At 53.3% G+C, this 23,257-nt stretch overlaps 1 protein-coding gene across 4 annotated transcripts in view; it reads right to left on the bottom strand.

Annotated features, from left to right (window-relative positions):
• Window positions 1–23,257, bottom strand: part of TTC28 (tetratricopeptide repeat domain 28) — a 256,275-nt gene that overhangs the window by 144,959 nt on the left and 88,059 nt on the right. Inside the window, exon 1 of one of the 4 annotated variants that reach the window (XM_059713314.1) lies at window positions 5,541–5,821. The exons of the other annotated variants lie outside the window; for them this stretch is intronic. Coding sequence (XP_059569297.1) covers window positions 5,541–5,567 — 27 coding nt within the window. The 5' untranslated portion in view covers window positions 5,568–5,821. Of the gene's footprint in view, window positions 1–5,540; window positions 5,822–23,257 lie in introns of those variants that run through there. 4 annotated transcript variants of the gene reach the window in all.

The following is a 23,257-nucleotide window of genomic DNA, read 5'->3' as shown; positions in this document are numbered from 1 at the left end:
CAGTGCCACAACATCAGTCCCGATGACAACAGCACCGATTAGAAAAGGTGGGGAAATTTTTAAAATTAGCCACGGCGAGAAGATAAGGCAAAGGAAAAATAAAATTAAAACAAAATACAACATCGTCCTCAGACATTACTTTCTGCTGGGAAAACTAGAGGCCTGGAGATCCTACTCTGATGTGCACTTTTTCTTAGGACAATTAGGGAAAACATGGCAACAGCTGTTGCAGTATTTGTAAAAACCGTGCAAAGCCAAACAAAATACCAGAGGTTACAAGTAACTCTGAGCTTTGCATTTGTTTTTCTTCTTGTGCAGAGGGAAAATGTAAGCAAAACCAGTCGCTCATTATTTCTTCATAAGCAAACATATAAAACCCTAAATGCCTCATCGCCAGCACTGGGGTTTGAGTCTGTTGGACTTTTGCTGTCTCTGCACATCTCTGTTGTCGTTTCAGATCCCCATTTACGCATTACCATGTATCCCCCATTGCAATGACACTAAGAGGGGCCCATGTTTCAGTGAAATGTTGCATGTTCCAGGTCTGGGACAGAGACAAAAGCTATTTCAGCGTTCAATAAAATAAAGAAAGAAACCTCCAAGATATCTAGGAATCAGCTGCTGGATTCAGCCTGCTCAGAGCCTATTATCTTTTATTTTAAAATAGAGATTTTTGAATCAAGCTTGTAAGGTTTCATGCTCTACTCAATACTCATCTGCAAGACAGGCTGTAAAGACTCCACCAGAACCAGCTACTCAGGAGCTGCCAGAGCCCACTAAGTCAATACTTGCTGTTACAGAAACTCCTTAAATAGTATTAGCAAAGGGTCAATATTTACCATTTTGAAAGCCCCTAAATATGCATTGGCAGGATCAGGTCAATACTCCATGGAGAGAAAACCCTGAAACACAAATACTGGCAACTCTAGAAGCTTGGATTCACAAAGACAACCAAAGAAAATTAGATCCAAGTAACTCCATCCAGGGCCTGCCCAGCAACGGGGAATGGACCACACCGGTGTCCGCACAGTTTGCACCAAAAGAACTAACAGATGCTACACAACCCTGGCAAATCTAAGTGAAAGAGTCTCCTAAAGGAAGGGGTGGAGGCTCCATCGCTTATGAGAAGCCCTAGGGAATAAGCTGTAGTGAAAAATGATGCAGCACCCCAGACAAGATGCATGGGACAGGGGCAGAATTAGGTGGGGCTCAGACAAGCTTTTTCTATCCTTTTTGGAAATGGAAACCGCCAGGCAGGGTTCACTGCACTGTACGCACCCCTCGTTAGCAGCCTATTCCCGTCAATGGGATGCTCTCCACTCACCTCTTCCATGAGAAATTCCAGACTCCTTGAGATCAAATAAGAGAAAGGAACAGCAAAACAACTACTGAATTTCTAATTTAATGTTGACTTCCTACGCTCTTGTCAGGCTCTTCCCCAGCTTTTTTACATCATTTGTGCCGCAGAATACATCCATCACCAGAATTCAGTGACCGGTGAGTAAGGATTAACCGTCCCAGGCTGGGGCCATCAGCCCCCTTCTCCCTCTGGATGCAGGATCTGAAAGTGTCGTGAAGGTGTCACGCTGCACTGGAGCAAAGGCAAAAGCCTGTTCCTGGGAGCGTGCCAAATGCATCCAATCCTCCCAGGACAGGGGGCAAGTCGCTGCACGCCAGAGCATCACCGAGCATGGACAGGTCAAACGAGGAACACCAAAGGAACGAGCTCTGTGCTAAGTGAGGGCAACCAAATCTTATCCTGCAGGGGAGCCACTGCGGGAGTCGGGAAGGAAGTTCGCCTGCAACCAGAACTGCACAACTGGTCGGGGCATAGCAATATATTTTGGCTCTAAATCCTCAGGCATCTGCCACTCCTGGAGGACACCCAGCTTGACAGACCGATGGTCTGGTTGCAGAAGGGCAAAGCACAGGGATCGCAAAGCAGTTTCAAGGAAAACGAAAACTATGGACACAGAGCGTGCGCGTGCAGAGTGGAGCAAGTGAACAGGGCAGAGAACAGAGAGCCCAGGAAGTAGACGGGGTATAAGAAAGAGATGATTAAAGATTTAGGAAGCATCTGGAGGAAACAAATATTGAGGAGTAAATCCAGCTAATCCCAAAGTTTCCAAGCAAGCCAAATTCTAACTTGCTCTCCTGACACTGCCAGTGGTGGTCACTTCTGTGGGACCTTCTGGACTCAGCCCAGGCCCCATCAACTTCCAGAGCGCAGCAAAGCCAAACTACAAAGTCTCAGAAACGAAACATGGCATCTCTGAAAACGTCAAAGGATCTTCCACTTGGGCTAGGAAGGTGCACCACTTTGTTCTTCTTTTTCTTCTACACGATTAGCCCACAGGACTGCGCACACAGCTGTGTCTGAACAACGGCAGGTGGTGTCACGCTGGCCATCTAGGCAAGAGTGACTGCGGTTTTATACACTCATTCACACACACGATCGGGGATATGTTTCTTCCTAGAAACCAACAACTAGGGTTTGGACAACTGCTGGGGAAACTATTTGGAAAGAACCCCCCTAAATAGAGGAGACGGGTTCAAAAGCAAGCCTGGTCTCTCTGGAAAGGACGTGACGATGGGTTTGCCACATTACAGTACAGTTTGCGTTAAACTAGTTGCTTCTTTTTCTAAACCAGTAGTGCTCAGCCTCTGGCCCACGGACCGGATCCAAACCACACAGCCATGTCGCCTGGCCTATGGAGCTTCCCGTGGGTCTGGAAACGGTGGAAAGGGAGCAGTAGTAGCGCTAACTGCCCCCAGAGCTGTGGCAATTATCACTGCCGCTGCTCCCCGGCCACAGACGGCGTGGCCCCAGGCACCACAACACTGGATCAGACCCGTGCCACTCACCCAGCCTGTGGGGCCACAGCGGTTGAGCACCACCGATCCATACTCTCCGACCACCTGACACGACCAACACGGTCACATCCACTCCTCAAACCGTCTCCCAAAACTCTTCCATCTGAGAGGTGCCTTGCAGAGCAAGGAACAGAAGTTTTGCCCTAGTCTACGCACACCTCCCAGGGTGCCACCGCTGCACAGCCGCCCCGGCTTCGTGCACTTCGCCTGCCTTTCCTGCGCTGGGAACCGCGCACAAGTCAGTGCTGATGGCAAGCCGTGACGTAAACCCTGCAGGTTTTTCCTTTTTGCCCCAAGCCCAGAAGAAGGGCAGTTACAAGACTCCCACAGCACTGGAGAAGAGCACATCACCTTCACGCATCCTGAAGGACTCGACCACCGCCGCTGAAGTCCAGGGAGGGGCTAACCCTTCTGGCAGCGCAGCGTACGCTAAACCCAGAGCCGCCAGCCAGCTGCACCTGCCTAGCTCCCGGCCCCGCTCTGCCAGCAGGTCTGCAGGAAGCGCCTCCATTCCCGGTGTCTGTCAGAGCAACGCAGAAGGGAAAGCAGTAAGCACGGCCCTATCGCTTTGGCCAGAAACACATTAATGGCGAAGCCAGCACTATAATTGTTCTGGAATGCCATCCTGCATGGAGAGAGCCACAAAGCCCATACATGGAAAATAGAGACAATATTCACAGCACAGCGACAGCACACCAAGAGCTTTGCACGTGCTCTTCAGAAACTGCTCGTTCTTTTGCTGCATGTCTGACAGGCACCAATACTGCGTGCGCATCCCGGGTAGGTCCAACGCTTGGCCGCAGTGTTCGTTACAAGCCTGAGTCAAATCTGGATTATTTTCATCTGCTCTGAATTCAGGTTCATCAAAGACGCTGTAATCTGAACGACCAGCGCCCGGAAGCGTAGGTAAATCTGGAGGTTTGCATCCTGTGATCTCCCAGGAGCACGTTGCCACCACAGGAACCCAAGGGCCGGATAAGCCTCCCGTTCGTGCCTTTACAGCACCGACTGTTTCGCGTTCTGCAAATACGTTTGCTCCCCGCTCGTTTCAAAGGCGCTCTCGCAGGGCAGGAGACCGCTCTCCGTTCTGTAAGCGATGCTGGGTACAAAGGCTGCTCTTTTAAAAACAACTTCTCCCCTTGCCAGGCGAGTCCGTTCACTTCACCGCGGAGAGGGAGCACACTGCAGCGTGCGACATTTCACAAGTGGAGCACATATCAGTCAAGATGTTTCCCCTGCAGTCTCTTTGTAACGTGCCACCCAAGCACAATTACTGACAAGAAAAAAGGTCACTGAAAAAGATGTCATTGTTTCTAACAGGATCAACGGGGACTTTCCTAAGGAACGCGTCCCTGTTTCCTGCGGCCACGACGCACGCATTGTGCCAAAGGAAACAAATGAAGTGCCCTCAAGCCGGGCGAGAACGGATGCTTGTCCGCACAACAAGTGGCTCTGCGCAGACTGCGGGGCCTGCCCCAAGCGCAAGCGCCGCGTTTGCAAATGGAGAATGACAGGTGTGTTAGACATGAGCACAGCTGAGGTTTGCTCCTACACCGCTGCTTGAAAACCTCCGCAGAACGCGCGGATCGATGTCCTACGGTCAGGGCAGCCCAGGCGAGTGTCCCGCTGCACGCTGTGACAGCGAGACGGGACGTAGTTTAGTGAGGTTCGCCTAAGCCACCTCGGAGCAGACTCTTCCTCCCCGCGACCAGGCCGAGCGGCGCGCTTACCCAGGAGGCGGCACACGTTCGAGGTGGCGCTGCTCGAGCTCCAGTCAACAGACACGGTTCCTGCGCGCCACCAGCCACGCCGCCCCGCCGCACGCGGTTACTAACGATTTAACGAATCCTCGGTGCAAGCTGCACCTGACCTGGCAGGTTGAACACGGGTGGGGCACACCCCGCCCCACCCCCTCCAGACCCGCTGCAAGCGCCAGGAGCCTCCCGAGCTCAGCGGTGCCGAGACCCGCGCGCCCTCCGCTCCGGCCGGTCACGCGGGGCGCCGTCCTGGGGGAACAGCCTGCTCTGGCTTGCGAGGGGCGCGGGCGGCCGAGGTCCTGGGCCGGGGGCTGCCCGCCAGGAGGAAGCAGACTGCTCTCCTGAAACCATGTGCTCCAGGGACCGCACGTGCATGGGGCTGGCAGGAGACGCTGCCGCCCCGGCCCCGGTCTTTCAGAGTCGATGTCGCGGGGCCTCCGAAATCCCCACGCTGACCCAGCCGGACGGCAGGGCCGGGTCTCTCGCCTGCGCCGCGCCACAGCCACAGCCACAGCGACGCGATCCCGCCCGTGTGACAGCGCCCGTGTCGCTCCCGGGCCGGGCCGGCAGCCGCTCCCCCGCCCGCCCGCCCCGGGGACCGATCCGCGCTGGCACCCGCGCTCCCTGCCCCTGCCCCTGCCCGCCTCTGCCGCCCCCCAACTCCGCCCGCCCCGCCAACGCCAACGCCAACGCCAACGCGCGCGGGCGGGCGGGCGCTTCCCCGCGGGACGGGACGGGACGGGACGGGACGCCTTCTCCCCCCGCCCCGCCCCGCGCCGCACCGCACGGCCAGGGCGAGGGCGCCCGGCCCCGGCCCGCCGGGCACGGCTGTGCGGACGCCCGCGATGGCTCGTCCCCGCCCCGCGGCACGAGCGCCCGGCTCGGCGGGCCGGGCCGGGCCGGACTCACCTTCTTGCGCGGCTGCCATTTCATCATATTGGAGCGGCGGTGCGGCGCGGCGGTCAGGGCGCGGGCGCGGGCGGGCGGCGGGCGCGGGCGGGGGCGCGGGGCATGCCGCTGCCGCCGCGGGGCCGGGGCCGGGCATGCCCCGCCGGTCAGGCCCGGCCGCCCCCCGCGCGCAACCCGAGCCGCCGCCGCCGCCGCCGCCCGGGGCCGGGGCCGGGGCCAGAGCGCATCGCCGCCGGACGGGCCGTGCCGTGCCGCGCCGCGCCGCGCCGCCGTGCCGGGCTGGGCTCCGCTCCCCTCGGCTCGGCTCGGCTCGGCCCCGCCCCGCCCGGCCCCTAGCGCCGCCCCCGCCCCGAGCGCCCCGCCCCGCCCCGCCCCGCCCCGCCGCGTCCGAGCAATGGGCGCAGCGGCCGGCCCCACACGCGGTCCGCGCTGGGCGGCGGGGACGAGGGACCCGGTCCAGAGCCGGGGCGGGCGTGGGGACGCGGCCCGGGCCGCCCTCGGCACCCTGTGCCGGGCGTCCGCAACCGCCCGCGCCTCCCGGCCCCGGCCCGGCCCGGCCCGGCAGGGCGCAGGGCTGGGCGCTGTGACACGGCAGCGCCACCAACCAAGGCAGGAAACACGGAGTAGGACGAAACCGTGAATGACCTGCTCTTTATCCCCCACTCGGCTCAGCCCCGGTAAGCGAGACGAGGGCAGGGGCCGAGGCAGGCTCGCCCCCAGGACGGACGTGCGCAGGAACCGTGGCAGCGTGCCGGCTAGCCCCACGGGCCCCGCGCCACGCACGGAGGGGCGGCAGAGCTCCCACGCCGCAGCCAGGCAGCGCTATCCTCCAGGCACCTTTTCTTCCCCCCAGCGCACGACTGCAGGTCGCGCTGCTCGCGTGGCCACGGCCTCCAGCCGGGTACGGGCCGCGCGGCGCGGGGGAGACGGTGATAGCGAGCTTAGGCGAGGGAAGGAGGCCGCACCGACTCCTCCGACACCAGACCCACGAGGGTCGCAGCGTCTACATTTCCACGGCGTGGGGCACTCACTCCCGGTCGAGAGCTCTTAAACTGAAGAGACGGCGTTTCGATGGCGAAGGCCAGCAAAGAAGAATCTGAAATTCAACTCAAGCAGCGGATGACGATACTGAATTTAGCGGCATTCTTCATCCGATACGTACACTTGTTCGGCCAGAGAAAGCACAGGCAGCTCAGAGATACTGAATTACGTCAGCATCTTCATCTCTGGCGGGACACCTTGTCCTCGTCCCGCAGCCCCTGGCAGTCTCAAACGAAACTCGATTTCTTTTACTCCTCTGCTTCCTCCGGCCCCGTCGTTGCAGCATTCCCGCTGGCAACTTTTGCTTCCTGTTCTTTTTCTTAAACCCAAACTTCCAGCCACGATAACCACAGCCAAATTCTAATAATTAAATCTCTCTTTGATGCCACAAGGAGGAACAGACAGGCAGATTTTAGTGACTGCTAGGCACAAAGAGAAGTATGGAACAGGATGCCAGGAAGGCAGCAACTCTGCTCTCAGACATGTTAACACGCGAAACAAGCCAAGGAGTTTAATCATACGAAATCTGGCGATGCAAGCGCCACAAGTGAGAAGCGGAGATAAAAGGAGCTGAAATGCACTTGGAATAAATGGCCTCTGTTTTCAGTCACTGGTAGAATCTGATCACAGTGACTGACAGTAATTCTAGCGATGAATTCAATAAAAGTGCCATATAAAATTGCAAATTGAAAGAATTTGGAATTTATGTGAAAACAGATGAAACAGGAAGGACAGCCCGGTACCCACTTTAAGGGGACAGTGAATGTAATGGATCGTGAACCCACAACGCTTAGCAGGGTCTTCGGTTTACAGCACGCGCGCATCAGCTCCTTTCCCCCAGCTACGGGAAGCCGCGCAAGATGCGCAGTGGGTCCAAGCAGGGGCGGGAGCGGGGGGCAGGGACGGCAGCAGGAGCGCTCGCAGCGACCTGACAAAACAGTTGCAACGATCTGGGAAATACGTCAAAATACTACTGGGATGAATTCGGGGGAGAGAGCTGTGTCAGACTGCAAACTCCACTTCCAGTGCCTCTTATCTTTTTCACTTCCACGTCAGGCTGGAATGACGAGTAGCGTACCAGTGCGGGGAAATAAACCTCAACCGTCTCCTATCAAATGGAAACACCTCAAGACAAAGCGACCCACAGAACAAGGGAAAAATACACCAGGAACCGGTCCGCCCAGGTGAGCGAGAGGGCTGCCCAGGAGATCACCGGAGAACAGATGAGAGGTTACAAAAGGGAATGACCTAACGAGCTATTTCAGATCGAGGGGAGAAGGCAGGACGCGCCGTGTTTGAGAGAAGCGAGGTGCAAGATGTCACACTCAGACAATACCCCAACTCACAAAGAGGCTCGAGTGGTGAGGGACCTGGGGTGCAGATGCTGCACAGGTGCGTTACTGTTGCGTCTCGCTCTCTGTGCCGTGCTAGACAAAGCGAAGAGTCGCTGTCTGCGATCCTTTCTGCAAAAAATCGAGTCTCGTGCTGCAGCCGGGGAGTTGAAGGAGCAGACTGGACCTAGAGGGCCCGCAAGGGAAGAGGCATGCTATTGCTTGGCTAACAGGGCGTCTCTGGGACCACCACTAGCCCGGCAGGATTACAGCAGCAGGACCAGGGCATCCCGAAGTGCTGAGACGCACCGCAGACCGGGACTGGAAGGAGCTACGCCACTCCCGGCTCTGGCAGGGCAGCACTGTCACCAGAGCTAGTGAGCGCAGGCACTGCCACGTGCACACAGCTGTACTGCTCTGGGTCAGGAGGTTGCCCAGCACTACCTTCCCAGCCCAAAGCAGGGCAGCTGTACTGGATTCACGTGGTCCTGGGCCCAGAAAGGGCATGTCTCTGCCTCTCCGCACAGCGCTACCCAGTGCCATGGGCACGTGCGACAGGCTGGCCATTTGGGGGTCAGTTCAGGACAAAATGCATGTTTCAGAGATTCTCTGGGAGCACTGGGACACTCCCCTGCAAGGCAGACTGTCCCAGATAGCTGGTCCCTTTAAGCTTTGCAGTGTGAACTCCTTTTTGCCCAGACACGAAATGCCAGTACAGCTGTCCCTCGTCTCTAAGTATGGTCTCGCGGTCAAGTCCCTGGACTGGACCTCGGAGATGTGGCTTCTTTCAAACGGCCCCTGTGACGCTGAGCACGTCGCCTGCTCTCTGCGTCCCGATTCCCCATAGGCAAAAATGGGAACCTCACACAAGTGCCGAGAAGATAAATCCATTAGTGATCATGAGGTACCTGGTGCTACAGTGAGAAGTGCGACAGGAAGTCCAGACAAAAATCTCTCATCCTGGCTGCCAAAAGAGGCCAAAAGTACAGCTCTGAATTAACTCTAAAAATTCAAGACCCGTTGCATATTGTTTTTCCTGGAGTGGGATCCTAGCGTCTGGAATAATTCATAATTGGAGGATAGGCTGTGCACTGGTGTTTCCAGCAGCTCAGATTACAGGTTATAGGATACTCCAAACTGCAAAGAGTCTGGGCTCAGAGGCTTAAAAAATGTTTTGGCTGTTTTGAACCTCTTAGGTCCCACCTGAATGATCTCAATCCCCGAGGGAAGGGCTGGACATCCCAGCACTTACAGGCTTTAAAGAGGGATTAGCCAGAGCTGTGGTGTTCAAGCACCCCAGCTATAATGCAGAAGAACGCTGCACGTAGGCAGACAACGCTGGAGAATACAGCGTAGGAAACGCCTTGTTCTGCCCTCGCCCCTGTGCGTCTAGGCAGTGAATGGATTAGATGGGAAGAAGCAGGACTTTTCATCTAATTTCTGATTCTATGAGACTCCTTCTTCCGACCCTCCCAGAGTGTCTCAGATGCAAAGTGGGAAATCACAGGTTTCCTTCCACGTGAAGGAGATTAGATTGTTACGAGAGATCACAACCAAACGAGACGTGCCAATCCCAACGTTTGTGAAGAATTCCCCGAGAACCTGGCCTGAAGCAGGATCGTTAATGCATCTTTTATACCCATCAACTCGATAAAGCTGCAGCCTTTGAAATCCAGTATGTTGCTATTCGTGTATATTGCCGTTCCACGGGACGTGGAGCGTTTGTCAGAATTACACCAGTCCGGCCAAGTTCTCAGCGCTGAGCTTTCTTCTGATCGGGGCAGAGGGCGGTCTGCAGTCTCCAACCCCGGCCTGCAAAGCGTGCTCTTACCACCACTCCTTATAAGTTCTGATTAGATCACAGCCTGAGCTGGCCTGGCTTCATTCCCCTGGCTATAGCATTATTTATTTTTTTTGCAGTATAAAATTTCTTCTTCTCCAACAGCAGAGTATTCTACTGTGCCTCTTCCATCTCCTACCAGTAGGACAGAATAAACCTCACACAGAAAAGAGCAGCAAATAAATGGCCCCTGGAAGCATTTACTGAAATTTGTAATCCACTTTTATGACCTCTGCAGGCTCATTCCTCCATGACAGTGATGGAGAGTTGCTACACCCCGCGGGGGCCAGTCCTGCCAGGGAGAGGAGTGCTGAGGCAGAGGGGTGAGTGGCACGGCTCTGCTCATCTGCTCCACTAACTCAAGTGGATTTAAAGGACGCTCTCCCCCACCCAGGTCCCCAGTTAATCCGCTTCTCCAGCTGACCTGAGGGTCCAGCAGTGGAGGTCAAAGGTGGAACTCCATCAGTGCGTTCAATATCCCTCCGCAAAGGATAAAAGGCACAAGGGGACGATAACCCAGGAGAGAAGCCACATCTTATTTCTCATTTACTTGTTCAAGTAATTTAACACAGGGGTTTATTACTGGAACATCTGTATGGTTCCAGTTTTATGGCACGGAGACAGTATTTGCACCACGGTGCTTTCCTCCCTGCCGGAAGGGCTTAGACGGCTCAGTACAGCTAGGGAGGCCTCGGACAGCTTCAGCACGCTGGCTGTTTTCTTTAGCACGCTAAGTTACCCTGGGACCGGGAAAGCATTAGCCAAAGTGTTTGGTGCTGCTCCGAGCCGCGTACCTACAGAAGGCAGAAGAGTTCCAGGAAAGTCAAAACTCCTGAACCCCTGGGAGAAGAGCAGGCAGCAGCCGGGTGCTGTACCAGGCTTGCGGAAATGCTCGAGAACCACGGCTCCCACGGCTGGGGCGAGTGTCAGGGAGGGTGGCCTCCTACCCGGCAGAAACGGGGTCCGTCACAGCCTCTGCTGTGAAATACGGCGAGGTTCCTGCGCAGCGCTTCTCCGCAGAATCGTAACGGCTCCAATACCTCGCTATCCTGGGAGCAGACGCCAGGGCACCTCAAAAGGAAAGCTTTTGTTCTTTGAAAAAAGTAGCACGTCCATCTCAGCCGTGTCCTACAGAAGTGGAGCCAATATCTGAGAGGAAGTAAATGCCCAGACATCAGATCATATCATCTACCAGGATGCTATCGGAGCAGAGCGCTGTTCACAGACAGATTGCACAATGTGCTGTTTTGATGTGAACAGCAGAAGGTTATTGAAATTCTTTCTGAGTACAGATAATTAACATGAAGCAAAGGAGGAGGTGTGTGTACACACACTCCCACTTCACAGGGAGAGGGAGTTGGCTCACTCCTAATCTCTATTCTTAACGCAGTGATTGGCATTTCTGCTATATTTCAACTTAATTCTTTTTACAGCCGCAGACAAAGAGAATTTCAATCATTGTTTTTACAATTACAGGCAACATCTGAAATAAAGGTGATGTGAATGGCGGGTATCTGCAGGTAATGGCAACAGTTGAATTCTTTCTGATGAAAGAAAATGCAATTTGTTCCCTGGTTAAAGGCCTCCACTTCTCTTCCCGGCATGGGAACTGTTTTGCTCGCTGCCCTGCCTGCGGTTCATTTAGACGCACAGCCGCTGAGCTCTTTACCACGGGAAGGAAACGTTCGCATCCACTGCAGACTGAGCCTATTCACTCTCGTATGCAACGGACACAGCCAAACGAGTTCAAATTGTAGTCAGGTCCGCAAAGCTTAATCTGAATCAATGGCTCAGTTTGTCTAACAATATGAATACAAAGTAGAAAATGATGCTGGTCAATCAGAGGTGAATGTCTCCAGGTCACGAAAGGTGAAATGACTGAACAACATCATTCTTCTCTTTTAAGCATCCCTGACTCAAAGCATTTCTTCCGCCGTGACAGGCGGACACAATCATTTACTATAAAGGATGACGCCCTATTCATGGAGCCTGGCCTAGGTAACTGATCTGTCTTCTCAACAGCAAATAGGAGCCAGCATCATGCATCCTCTGTGAGAGGTTTGCATAGCTCTCCAGGCTCTGTGACAAGAGCTCCTGGGGAGCTGAGTTTTCACGTACAAAGACTTCACTTGCACAACTTATGATTAAGCCTGTTTTTATTTTTGAAACATTTATCAGGAAACAAGGTCAGTACAGCTGGCACAAAACCATCCAGCAAAACAACGGCTGAGACGCATATTCCGCGTAAAGGACTCGCGTCCTCTTGGGGCGCCTACACACGTGCAGCCGGGCTGCTCTGATGTGCTGTAAATCCAGAGCGTCGGAGTGGAAATTACCGCGCTCCAGCAGCCTCCAGCGTCACGTGTATCAGCGTCCCCGCACTAAAAAATGGCAGCAGGATGCTTTCAACTAAAGTTCATTTGATGAGCTTTAGTGCAAAGCGCCCCGCCGCCATTTTCAGCACGAGGACCCTGATGCGTGCGATGCTTGGGCACTTTTAATTAGCGCTGCTCACTAACTAAAGCACCCCCCCTCCCACCTCCCATGCCCTTGCATTTTAAATAAGAGACTCTGGTTCAAGCATTTGAACTTAACGTGGTCCAATGCTTGCGCCTCCTCCCCAAAGATTACCGAGTCCCTCGGTAGTCGCACACACCTTGAACAACACCAGGTGCAGTTCTGGTCTCCACACCTCCTAAAGGATACAACAGCGGAAGAAAAGGTACGGAGACAGGCAGCAAGGATGATCAGGGGAACAGAGAGGTCTGTCTGCAGAGACTAAAGCAGCCAGGACTTTTCAGCACTGAGGAAAGACAACTGAGGGGAAATGTAAGAGGTCTAACAAGGGTAGGCAACCCCTGGCACGGGCAAAAGAGTGTGGGACATGAAGGCATTTGGCTTGGTACACGTGCCCCAGGGTGGACGGCAGGGAAAGGGCTGGGGTTGCTCTGCCACAACATGGATCGGGCCCCTCGCGGGTCCCCCACCATCCACCCCTGGCATGCCAACATCTTAGAAGTCAAAGTTGTATTTTTGACACTCTGCCCAAAAACATTGCTAACCCCTGGTATACAATGTTATGAATGAGAAAGTACATAGGAATTTACTGTTTATTCTTGCACAGTACCGGGGAATGTACAAGGAAATTATTAGGAAGAAGATTTAAAACAAGCAAAAGGCAGTTCTTTTTCACATAGCACGTAATTGTGGAATCCACTGCCAAATGATGGTTCAGAGGCTGATAAATAATTTAACCAGGTTCAAAAAAGGATGGGACAAATTCATGCAGGATGCGTCTATCGGTGGGTATTGAACATGCTCGTTAGGAGTGCAACTTACCTTCTACACCTCTGAATACTGCAAGGGAAGAGAGAATGGGGTCAGATCCACCTGGACGTGCCCTGCGTACACGCGCTTCCCCTTAGCATCTGCTGTGTCACCGAGAGACGCGGGATCCCGAGCTAGACAGCCCCGTGTTCTGACCCACCATGGCATTTATGCTCTAGGAGAACACTGCAATTCTGTCAGGCCTGTCTGATACTAGGCCTCATTTGTAACACGACTCAAGGAAAACTGCAATGAAAAAATAATTGTCTCCTACAGTAAAGGTTGATGCTCATTTATTATACATAACAATGTATTACGGTATGTTCTAGTCCTCTTTTAAATGTGTAGAATATGAAACTACTGGAAAATGAAAGTCACAAATATTGAATCGTGCAAAGTTATTGATAGAACCTTAACTATTGTATTTTGGGACTCATTTTTAATTGTGCAGCCTTTATTGAGGTTTGTTTGGGGGGGAGGTTGCATTTAATTTTGGGGCTTGAAAACTTCCAGTTATTTGGTAGATAAGACTTCTTCAATACTTACGCAGCTGAACACACAAATTCTGCTGGCCTTTACTACACCTTGCAAGAGCAGGCTTAGTGAGGTGCAAATACAGATATTGTAAGTAAAGTCCAAATGCAGCACTTTTAAACTTAAGGACACTCTCTACAACTCGTGCTCAACACACAACTTTCAAATGGTCCCAGCTGACGCTGGAGGGTGGGGTAGGTGAACTGGACCCCCCTCCCCACCACCTGAGAGGGGTCCAGTTCACCTGCCCCACCCTCCAATGGGGGCTGAAAAACCTGCAGACAACTTCCTCCGCTCCCATTGTGGAAACAGCTTGAGGCTGGCAGGCAGCACAGACAGAAGTTACAGAAAACACTCTGTTTTGAAACATCTTCATCTGACCGCTCGTGCAAAAAGGGTTCAGATTTTCACCAAACTCGCCATTTCTGAAGCTGTCTGCAGCCATGCACTTGTGTTTCATCATGGCTATAAACTGCTTGCTGCGGCCAGGTTGGACAAAAAGTGCCACTTCTGTCTGCACCCTATGGCTCGGTTACTATCAGCGATGCTGCCACAATTAGTTACCAAATACAGCTGCAGCGAGGCAAACAACTCCTCTCGCGCCTGCAACTCTAGCTTCAGAAACCCTTGGGGAGCTCTGCAGTCCTTGTCCCAGGGACTTAACAGAGTGTATTTCTAAAGGCTTAGCTCCCCTTTCTCTCTCAGGAACTGCAACGTGCTCGTGTGAACTGCTAGGGGAGGGGAGGGATAAGCACTATCCAAGCGCTTCTTAAACTGATCTCCTGCGGTCAGTTCTGTCATGTGAGAAACGGGCAGGAAAGGGGGGAGCCTTTAGAAATAAAACATTAAACACTGACTTGAAAGTACACTTGTGAACAGACAAGGGAGGGGAAGGACGCCATTTATCTTCCTGCTCTGCAGTGGTGGAAGGCTCTTCAGGGCCTCCGAGTGATCTGAGCAAGCAGAGCCGCAGTCCCAGCGGCATCCCTTCCCGGTACTCCATCACACTTCACCGAAGCCCCGGGGATGGAAACGCGTTGTAACGACGAGTAGGATGAGCTGTGGATGTGGCCACAGAAGCTTCTCAGCAATGCTGTATGCAGGGACGCAGCTCGTTTAATCCACCTCCGAACCCTGCGCTACAGCCGCGAGTCGCCAAACAGAACGGCCTAGCAGAGCGGAGGATCCTTCTGTCTCCAGGAGTCCACGGATACCCAACTGCAGCTTTCCTTTAATACCACAGCACGGGACCTGAATTTGCATTTAGCATCAAGCAACTGGCATGGGCATGTGGCTAGATAGGAAACCAATACTATATCGATGCTTGCAGATAGAGGGAAACGTTATAAAGAAATGACTATAAAAAGTAAAACTGCAAGCCCAGAACTGTACTCGGTTACTAATTCCCACTTCTGAAATGGTAGCCGGCAGCTTCTTCGTATAAAACTTAACTATAAGTTTCTGATAGATACCTTGAGATCCACTAATCTGAATGTAGCTCCCAGCAGACGGAGAATAATCCGGGTGTTAAGAGGCAGATGATAAGAACTTAGAGAGACGCAGACGGCAAAGTCCCACCGCTCACGTAGGTTCCTAACCTGTGTACAGGACCTCCACCTGACACAGGAGGTACACGGTCCCACTGCGGGGAATGCCATACTGGACCTGGCATTGGCAACGGGGGGTGACATGGAGATCGGTGGTCACCTGGGGGACAGTGATCACCTAATAATAGAATTCATCATAAGACGTCGAGTGGGTAAGGTAACTAGTAAGGTGAAAGTGCTAGACTTTAGGAAAGCTGATCTCAATGCACTCAGGCGATTAGTCAAGGACGCACTGCACAGTAGGAGTTTTAAAGAGTTGGGAGCCCAGGAAGGGCGCTTGTGCCTTAAGGAAATGATCCTTCGGGCACAGAGGGAGACGATCCTGATGCGAGGAAAAAGAGGGAAAGGGGCCAGAAAGCTTCCCTGGCTGACCAGAGAAATCCAGGGCAGCCTACAGGCTAAGAGGGGAGCATATAAAAAGTGGAAATGGGGAGAGATCACCAAAGAGGAGTATACCTCCTCTGCTCACACGTGTAGGGAGGCAGTTAGATGGGCCAAAGCTACCATGGAGCTGAGGATGGCAACCCAAGTAAAGGACAAGAAATTGGTTTTTAGATATATAGGGAGTAAAAGGAAGGCCCAGGGAGGAATAGGACCCCTGCTAAATGGGCAGAAACAATTGGTGACAGAGGGGGCAAGGCTGAACTCCTCAACGAGCTCTTTGCCTCAGTGTTCCTAAGCGAGGGGCACGACAAGTCTCTCACTGGGGTTGTGGAGAGGCAGCAGCAAGGCGCCAGACTGCCGTGCGTAGACCCTGAGGTGGTGCAGAGTCACTTGGAAGAACTGGATGCCTTTAAGTCGGCAGGCCCGGATGGGCTCCATCCGAGGGTGCTGAAGGCACTGGCCGACATCATTGCAGAGCCACTGGCGGGAATATTCGAACGCTCGTGGTGCACGGGCCAAGTCCCAGAGGACTGGAAAAGGGCCAACGTGGTCCCCATTTTCAAGAAGGGGAGGAAGGAGGACCCGGGCAACTATAGGCCAGTCACTCTCACCTCCATCCTTGGCAAAGTCTTTGAAAAAATTATCAAGGCTCACATTTGTGAGAGCCCGGCAGGACAAATTATGCTGAGGGGAAACCAGCACGGGTTTGTGGCGGGCAGATCGTGCCTGACCAATCTAGTCTCTTTTTATGACCAGGTTACGAAACGGCTGGACACAGGAGGAGGGGTGGATGTCGTATACTTAGACTTCAGGAAGGCCTTCGATACGGTATCCCACCCCATACTGGTGAACAAGTTAAGAGGCTGTGATGTGGATGACTGCACAGTCCGGTGGGTGGCGAATTGGCTGGAGGGTCGCACCCAGAGAGTTGTGGTGGATGGGTCGGTCTCGACCTGGAAGGGTGTGGGCAGTGGGGTCCCGCAGGGCTCGGTCCTTGGACCGATACTCTTTAATGTCTTCATCAGTGACTTGGACGAGGGAGTGAAGTGTACTCTGTCCAAGTCTGCGGATGACACAAAGCTATGGGGAGAAGTGGACACGCCGGAGGGCAGGGAACAGCTGCAGGCAGACCTGGATAGGTTGGACAAGTGGGCAGAAAACAACAGGATGCAGTTCAACAAGGAGAAATGCAAAGTGCTGCACCTAGGGAGGAAAAATGTCCAGCACACCTACAGCCTAGGGAATGACCTGCTGGGTGGCACAGAGGTGGAAAGGGATCTCGGAGTCCTAGCGGACTCCAAGATGAACATGAGTCGGCAGTGTGACGAAGCCATCAGAAAAGCCCGTGGCACTTTATCGTGCATCAGCAGATGCATGACGAACAGGTCCAGGGTGGTGATACTTCCCCTCTATCGGGCGCTGGTCAGACCGCAGTTGGAGTACTGCGTGCAATTCTGGGCGCCACACTTCAAGAAGGATGGGGATAACCTGGAGAGGGTCCAGAGAAGGGCCACTCGTATGGTTAAGGGCCTGCAGACCAAGCCCTACGAGGAGAGACTAGAGATACTGGACCTTTTCAGCCTCCGAAAGAGAAGGTTGAGAGGCGAACTTGTGGCTGCCTATAAGTTCATCACGGGGGCACAGAAGGGAATTGGTGAGGATTTATTCACCAAGCCGTCCCCGGGGGTTACAAGAAACAATGGCCACAAACTAGCAGAGAGCAGATTTAGACTGGACATTAGGAAGAACTTCTTCACAGTTCGAGTGGCCAAGGTCTGGAACGGGTGCCCAAGGGAGGTGGCGCTCTCCCTTACCCTGGGGGTCTTCAAGAGGAGGTTAGATGAGTATCTAGCTGGGGTCATCTAGACCCAGCACTCTTTCCTGCTTATTCAGGGGGTTGGACTCGATGATCCATTAAGGTCCCTTCCGACCCTAACATCTATGAATCTATGAAACTCATGGGTTTTGTTTTGTATTATCCTTCTGTCTTGTTTTGGTGTAACTGTATGATTGGAGAGAGACGTTAGGGTAACAAGGATTTCATAGACATTCGGGCTGGAAGGGACTTTGCAAGATCATCGGGTCCAGCCCCCTGCCCCAGGGGCAGGAAGTCAGCTGGGGTCAAATGATCCCTGCAAGATGGGCATCCAAGTGTTTCTGAAAGTACCCAGAGCAGGTGCTTGCACCTCCTCTGGGGGAAGTCTATTTCAGGCCCTGGGGACTTGGACAGTAAAGAAGTTTTTCCTTGTGTCCAGCCTAAAATGGTCTTCCAGGAGTTTGTGACCGTTGGACCTTGTCTTCCCTTGGGCTCCTAGAGGCTCTGGAGAGTCCGCCATGCCAGTGAGAAGACATCAACGTGTATACAGGGCCAAAGCAAAGATTGTTTGGAGCATAAATCAAATTCCCAATGCAATTTAGTGCTCATGCCCCAGAAGGGTAGCAGTGTGTGCGATTAATCATGCAGGGCTACGTTTCCATCTCTAATCTCTTCATATAAATGCATCTCAGCCAGAGGCATTTAACTCCTCTTTTGCCTTCTTTCTTGTGTTGCTTCGTTCTCAGCATCCCTACAGCTACAGCACTGCTCGCCCCACTACTTCAGACTGCTCTGCCCCTCGTGGGGAACGTCCTGTCAAAGGACCAGCTGCCTCTTAGGCTCCATATTCTCAGCGAGTCTCGACTGAAACATCAATCCCAACCTCTGTGCTACCCAACAGACATTTTACAAAACGAATATTGTAAAGTGCCGGAAAGACTTTTTCAAACTTTGGTGCTACTATTTTTCACGCGCCAGGAACCTGACTGCACAAGCCAGGGAAGAACAGAAAAATCCTGACTAGCTACATTTCAGAAAGCTCACATTTTGTACAACAGCATGTCTACATCGAAGCCTGGCCATGTGGGTCGTGCCAGAGCCAGCAGCACTCGCTGTATCCCCCAGCGGACAGGCGGGAATCTTTCCCGTTCGGTGGCACCGAATTCCTGCTTCCGCCCTCACTCCGAATACTGCCCAGCCTCCGAACGGTGCCGGTGCGATCTGCAAGGCAGGGAGGAAACATCACTGTCCGCCTGTTTTGCTGTTTTAAATGGGAGCTATGTTGAAGTTGTTGCTGCGTTTGAAATATTGAAACAAGTCCTGTTGGAGAGCGTTCAGCAAACAAAGTACCAGCAATCCCGTCCAAGGTATATGATGACTGAATTTATCCCACCAGTCTACAACTGATCAGGCGGATAATCACCACTCTTATCCACGAGAAATAGATGGCAATAGCTGCTGTGATTGAGGTATGCATGCCCTGCCATGCATTCATTACGCTGGCAGTCAGAGACATGCCAGCAGGCTAACAGTTAACACCGCCGCAACAAGAACAGTGTAGTTCAGACACCTCCAATAGCTGAGTCCCTTGGCAAATTCACCAAGTATAATAAAATCAAATGCTTTTATTTCTTAATTTATTAAAGTGACTTTCAATTCATTATAATGAGTCTGTGTCTATCGATCCGTCTGCCCCACACTAATACACAACACCACGTGTGTATTTACAGCTCACACGCAGTGCTCTCCAGCTGAGCTGCTGCAGCCGCCAAGGGAGCATGGGCTACAGAGACAAACATGCTTCAAGAAAATGTTGCTGGTCTTTGGGATGTCCTGAGCGTCAACAGGTACAGGCCTCCTTCCAAGGGACACAGCACGACACGCGCCACGTGCTCCGAGAGGAGTCACAGGTCTCTGGTGCAGTCCTTCGGCATCACAGCGCAGAGGACTGACACAGCCATTGGTGGACATGTATTTTGTGCTCTCTCTCCTGTGTTTGGGTGGTTAACTTAATTCAGCTGCAGAAATGTGAGAGCTTAATTGTCCGCAACCAGTCTGTGAAAACCCAACCAAGGAACCCACTGAGTTGGTGAAAGTGTAACCCGAAAGCTAATGGGTATGAAGGGAGCACAACTGCACCAAATCCTCCAGGCAGCGGTGCCACAAACAACGCTGATGTACAGAGAACCAGACTGAACTGAGCAATTTTCATCCGTGTCCCTACAGCAACCCAGTTAAGGCAAACCAGGAGACTGCAAATAAACTACAGGGCAGAGTCTTGCCCTCGCCAGTCATGAGACTGAGTTTAAATCAGCATCAGTAATGTCTCCTACAGTATTATTCCTGGACCGAGACAAGGTAGGAGTACGGAGAGCGCTACTGCATCCCCACAACGGGACATCTGCACCACACCACCACCAGCACAGGGGACACCGAGCTTGTCCGCACAGGGAAACGGGTCAACAGGCTCGCTCCAAAGCAGCAGTTCGGCTATAGCTATCCCAGAGTAACCCCAATGTGGACATCGGTCCAAAACACAAGCGACTTTGGTCCAATCCTTTTCATTTTGGCAAGCGACTCGTTTGCATCCAGCATCCTTCACACCACGCGGAGAGGCTAGGCTGGAGGAGCAGCGCTGGTCAGCTTCGTCCACATGGACAAAGTCTAGCTGACCTTCCATGAAGTCTGCTGACAAACACTGAAGCGAGCACGCACAAAGGCTAAAGCACGCTCCTACCTGTACCGGAGCAGTGAAACCAGGGCATTTGGGAAGGAGGATCCAGGAAACTACACACCAGTCAGTCCCTGGAAAAAAAAAAATCACAGAGCAGGTCCTGAAGGAGTCCATTTCAAAGCACTTGGAGGAAAAAAAGGTGATCAGGAACAGTCGGCACGGATTCACCAAGGGCAAGTCATGCCAGACCAACCTGACTGCCTTCTACGATAAGATGACTGGCTCTGTGGACGCAGGGAAAGCAGTGGACATGATATCCCTTGATCTCAGCCAGGCTTTTGATACAGTCTCCCACAGTTTTTTTGCAAGCACGCCAAGGAAGTGCGGGTTGGATGAATGAACTGACTATAAGGTAGACAGAAAGATGGCTGGATCATTGGGCTCCAAGAGTGCCCCAGGGGCTGGTCCTGGGAGTGGTTTTGTTCAATATCTTCATGAACAATCTGGAAGATGGGAAGAGTGCACCCTCAGCAAGTCTGCAGATGACACCAAGCTGCGGGGAGCAGTAGATACACTAAAGCGTAGGGCTGGGATTCAGAGTGACCTCAGCAAATTGGAGGATTGGGTCAGAAGAAATCTCATGAGGTTCAACAAGAACAAATGCCAAGTCCTGCACTGAGAAGGGAACAATCCCATGCACCAGTACAGCCTGGGGGCCGAATGGCTGGGCAGCAGCTCTGCAGAAAAGGACCTGGGACAATAAACAATAAGTTGGATACGAGTCAGCAGTGTGCCCTTGTTGCCAAGGCTAACAGCGTACTGAACTGCATTGGTAGGAGCGGTGCCAGCAGATGGAGGGAAGTGATTATTCCCCCCTATTCTGCACTGGGGAGGCCACATCTGGAGTCCTGTGTCCAGCTGTGCGCCCCACAACAGAAAGGATGTGGACAAGTTGGACAGAGTCCAGTGGAGGGCAATGAAAATGGTTGGGGGCTGAGGGACAGGACTGGTGAGGAGAGGCTGAGGGACCTGGGCTGATAGAGTCTGCAGAAGAGGGGGATTGAATAGCAGCTTCACCTCCCTGCAAAGAGGATGGAGCTGGGCTGGTCTCGTGGGGGCAGACGACAGGACAAGGAGCAGTGGGCTCTGGCTGCAGCAAGGGAAGTTGAGGTTGGATATTTGGAAAAGCTCTCTCACCAGGAGAGCAGTGAAGCACTGGAAGGGGTTACCCAGAGAGGTGGTGCAGTCTCCAGGCTTGGAGGGTTTGAAGGCTGGATTCAACGACCCTGGCTGGGATGAAGTAGTTGGAACTGGTCCTGCTTGAGACAGGGGCTTGGGCTAGATGTGACCTCCTGAGGTCCCTTCGACCTGAATTTTCTATGATTCTATAATTTCACATGCACTTGGCTGGCAAATACTTAGCGTGCACTTCTGGGAACGGAGAGAAAGAGGCCGGACTTACAGGTGTTTCACAACTGAAGAGAAAGGCAGGAAACTCAGTTCAGGAACACTTGCCAAATGCCCACTTCGCACACCGCTACCGCCTATTGTATTTTGTCTGTTTGTGATTCAAACAAGATACTTTTAAGGAAGGCTTGAGAAGAAGGATGTCTTCGGGGCTTCCTGGATGCAGCGAGCACCACAGCGGTGTTGTGTGTCCTGGGTGCTGTCAGCACGTGGGTGAGGCTGCCCACAGGCGCAGGAAGTGCAGCCATCACGAGGGGCAGCAGGACTCTGGTGACAGCGAGCAAGAGACTCCCTGCAGCTGAACATCGAAAACCAAATCGGGGGTATTTTACCTAAAGGAGAGAGTCCAGGGCCCTTCACTGCGGGGGGAAGAGATATGACCTGAAAGGAAGATGCCTGGGTCCATTTAAGGTGACCTCAGCATGTAGATCAGGGTGCGAGCGCGGGAAGGGGAGAGCAGAGTCAGCAGAAGGAAGCAGAGCCCGGAGGCATTTCTGAGCCTTTCCAAATTTCCTTCCAATGCTGCTTGTTCCTGCTAAATTGGCCCACTGGCCTTTGGCTCCCGTTGCCTTTTGAGGCTGGCGCGGGGTCTCTGACACGGCTCCCTTTCCAAGAAAGGCTGATTGTTCTGTGCTCTACCGCATCGGGGTGGATCGTTTCCATTATTAGGTTACCTGGGGTTTGTATCTCAGCAGCAGCCTCACTTCAAAAGACTGGAAATCACTTTGGAAAATACTTTGTTTAGTCAGGCAGAAAAAGCTCTTTTCTCAGAGGTCTAATCCAGCCTGAAAAACCAGGGACGGGCCTTTGAAAAATGAGGATACGCTTATCTGGAAAATTCCCCATCTGACAGGAGAGAAAGTGGAGAAAAACTGCCCGCTTAACACTAATTAGGGAGATGTAGTGTCATTTAGTTCAAAGAGATGCAGAGTGCCCCGAACTGGAGATAAGGAAAGTGCCTGCAGCATTTATCACTACCAAATGGATGGCTGGAGTTGGAGGGGCAGGGAGGAAAGCAGTCACACAAGCAGGATTATCTCAGGGCTGCAGGTGCCTGTCTCTAATTACAAATTATTCCCTTGTACTGTGAAATGATCAAATAGGTTAATACAGGATTAGGGTTAATCTTGTTGTGATAGAGGATCCCCTCTCGCCCACCGGCGCCGGAGCCGGCACTTGGAGGCAACGGCTTGGTACGCGGCCACCTCCATACGCCTGGCCCTGGCACAGCTCCGCGCTTCTCCCAGGAGCCTCCACGGGCATCGCCCGACGTAGGGCCTTGTCGCCTGAACAGAGACACGCGAAGCACACGCTGAATTTAGATCGTGAGCACTCCCCACGGGCTCGGTGCGGTCGCACAGCAATGCCACTATGATTTCCCAAGCTGGGTCTCTGCCGGTGGCAGCGGACAGAGGGAGGCAAGGCTGCTTCCCTGCCGCTGGATCCTGCTGGCACGCTGGGATCGGAGCTGGCCGGAGGGTCCAGTGCGGCGCGGGGGCTGGGACAGACACACAGCTGACCGTCGGTCCCAGCCCCTGCACCATGCTGGAGTCTCGAACCAGCCCTCCCACTCCTGCAGTGCTGGGGCTGGCACCGACAATCGGTTGGTTTTCAGTCTCGGCCCCAGGACCCACCAGCCCAGACTCCTGCCCGGTCCTGGGAGCGGCCCCACAATCAGTGGATCTAGGTCCCGGCC

The sequence above is a fragment of the Alligator mississippiensis genome, chromosome 10 (genome assembly GCF_030867095.1).
Source record: "Alligator mississippiensis isolate rAllMis1 chromosome 10, rAllMis1, whole genome shotgun sequence".
NCBI classification, from domain to species: domain Eukaryota; kingdom Metazoa; phylum Chordata; order Crocodylia; family Alligatoridae; genus Alligator; species Alligator mississippiensis.
This window is presented reverse-complemented; position numbering and strand designations above follow the sequence as displayed.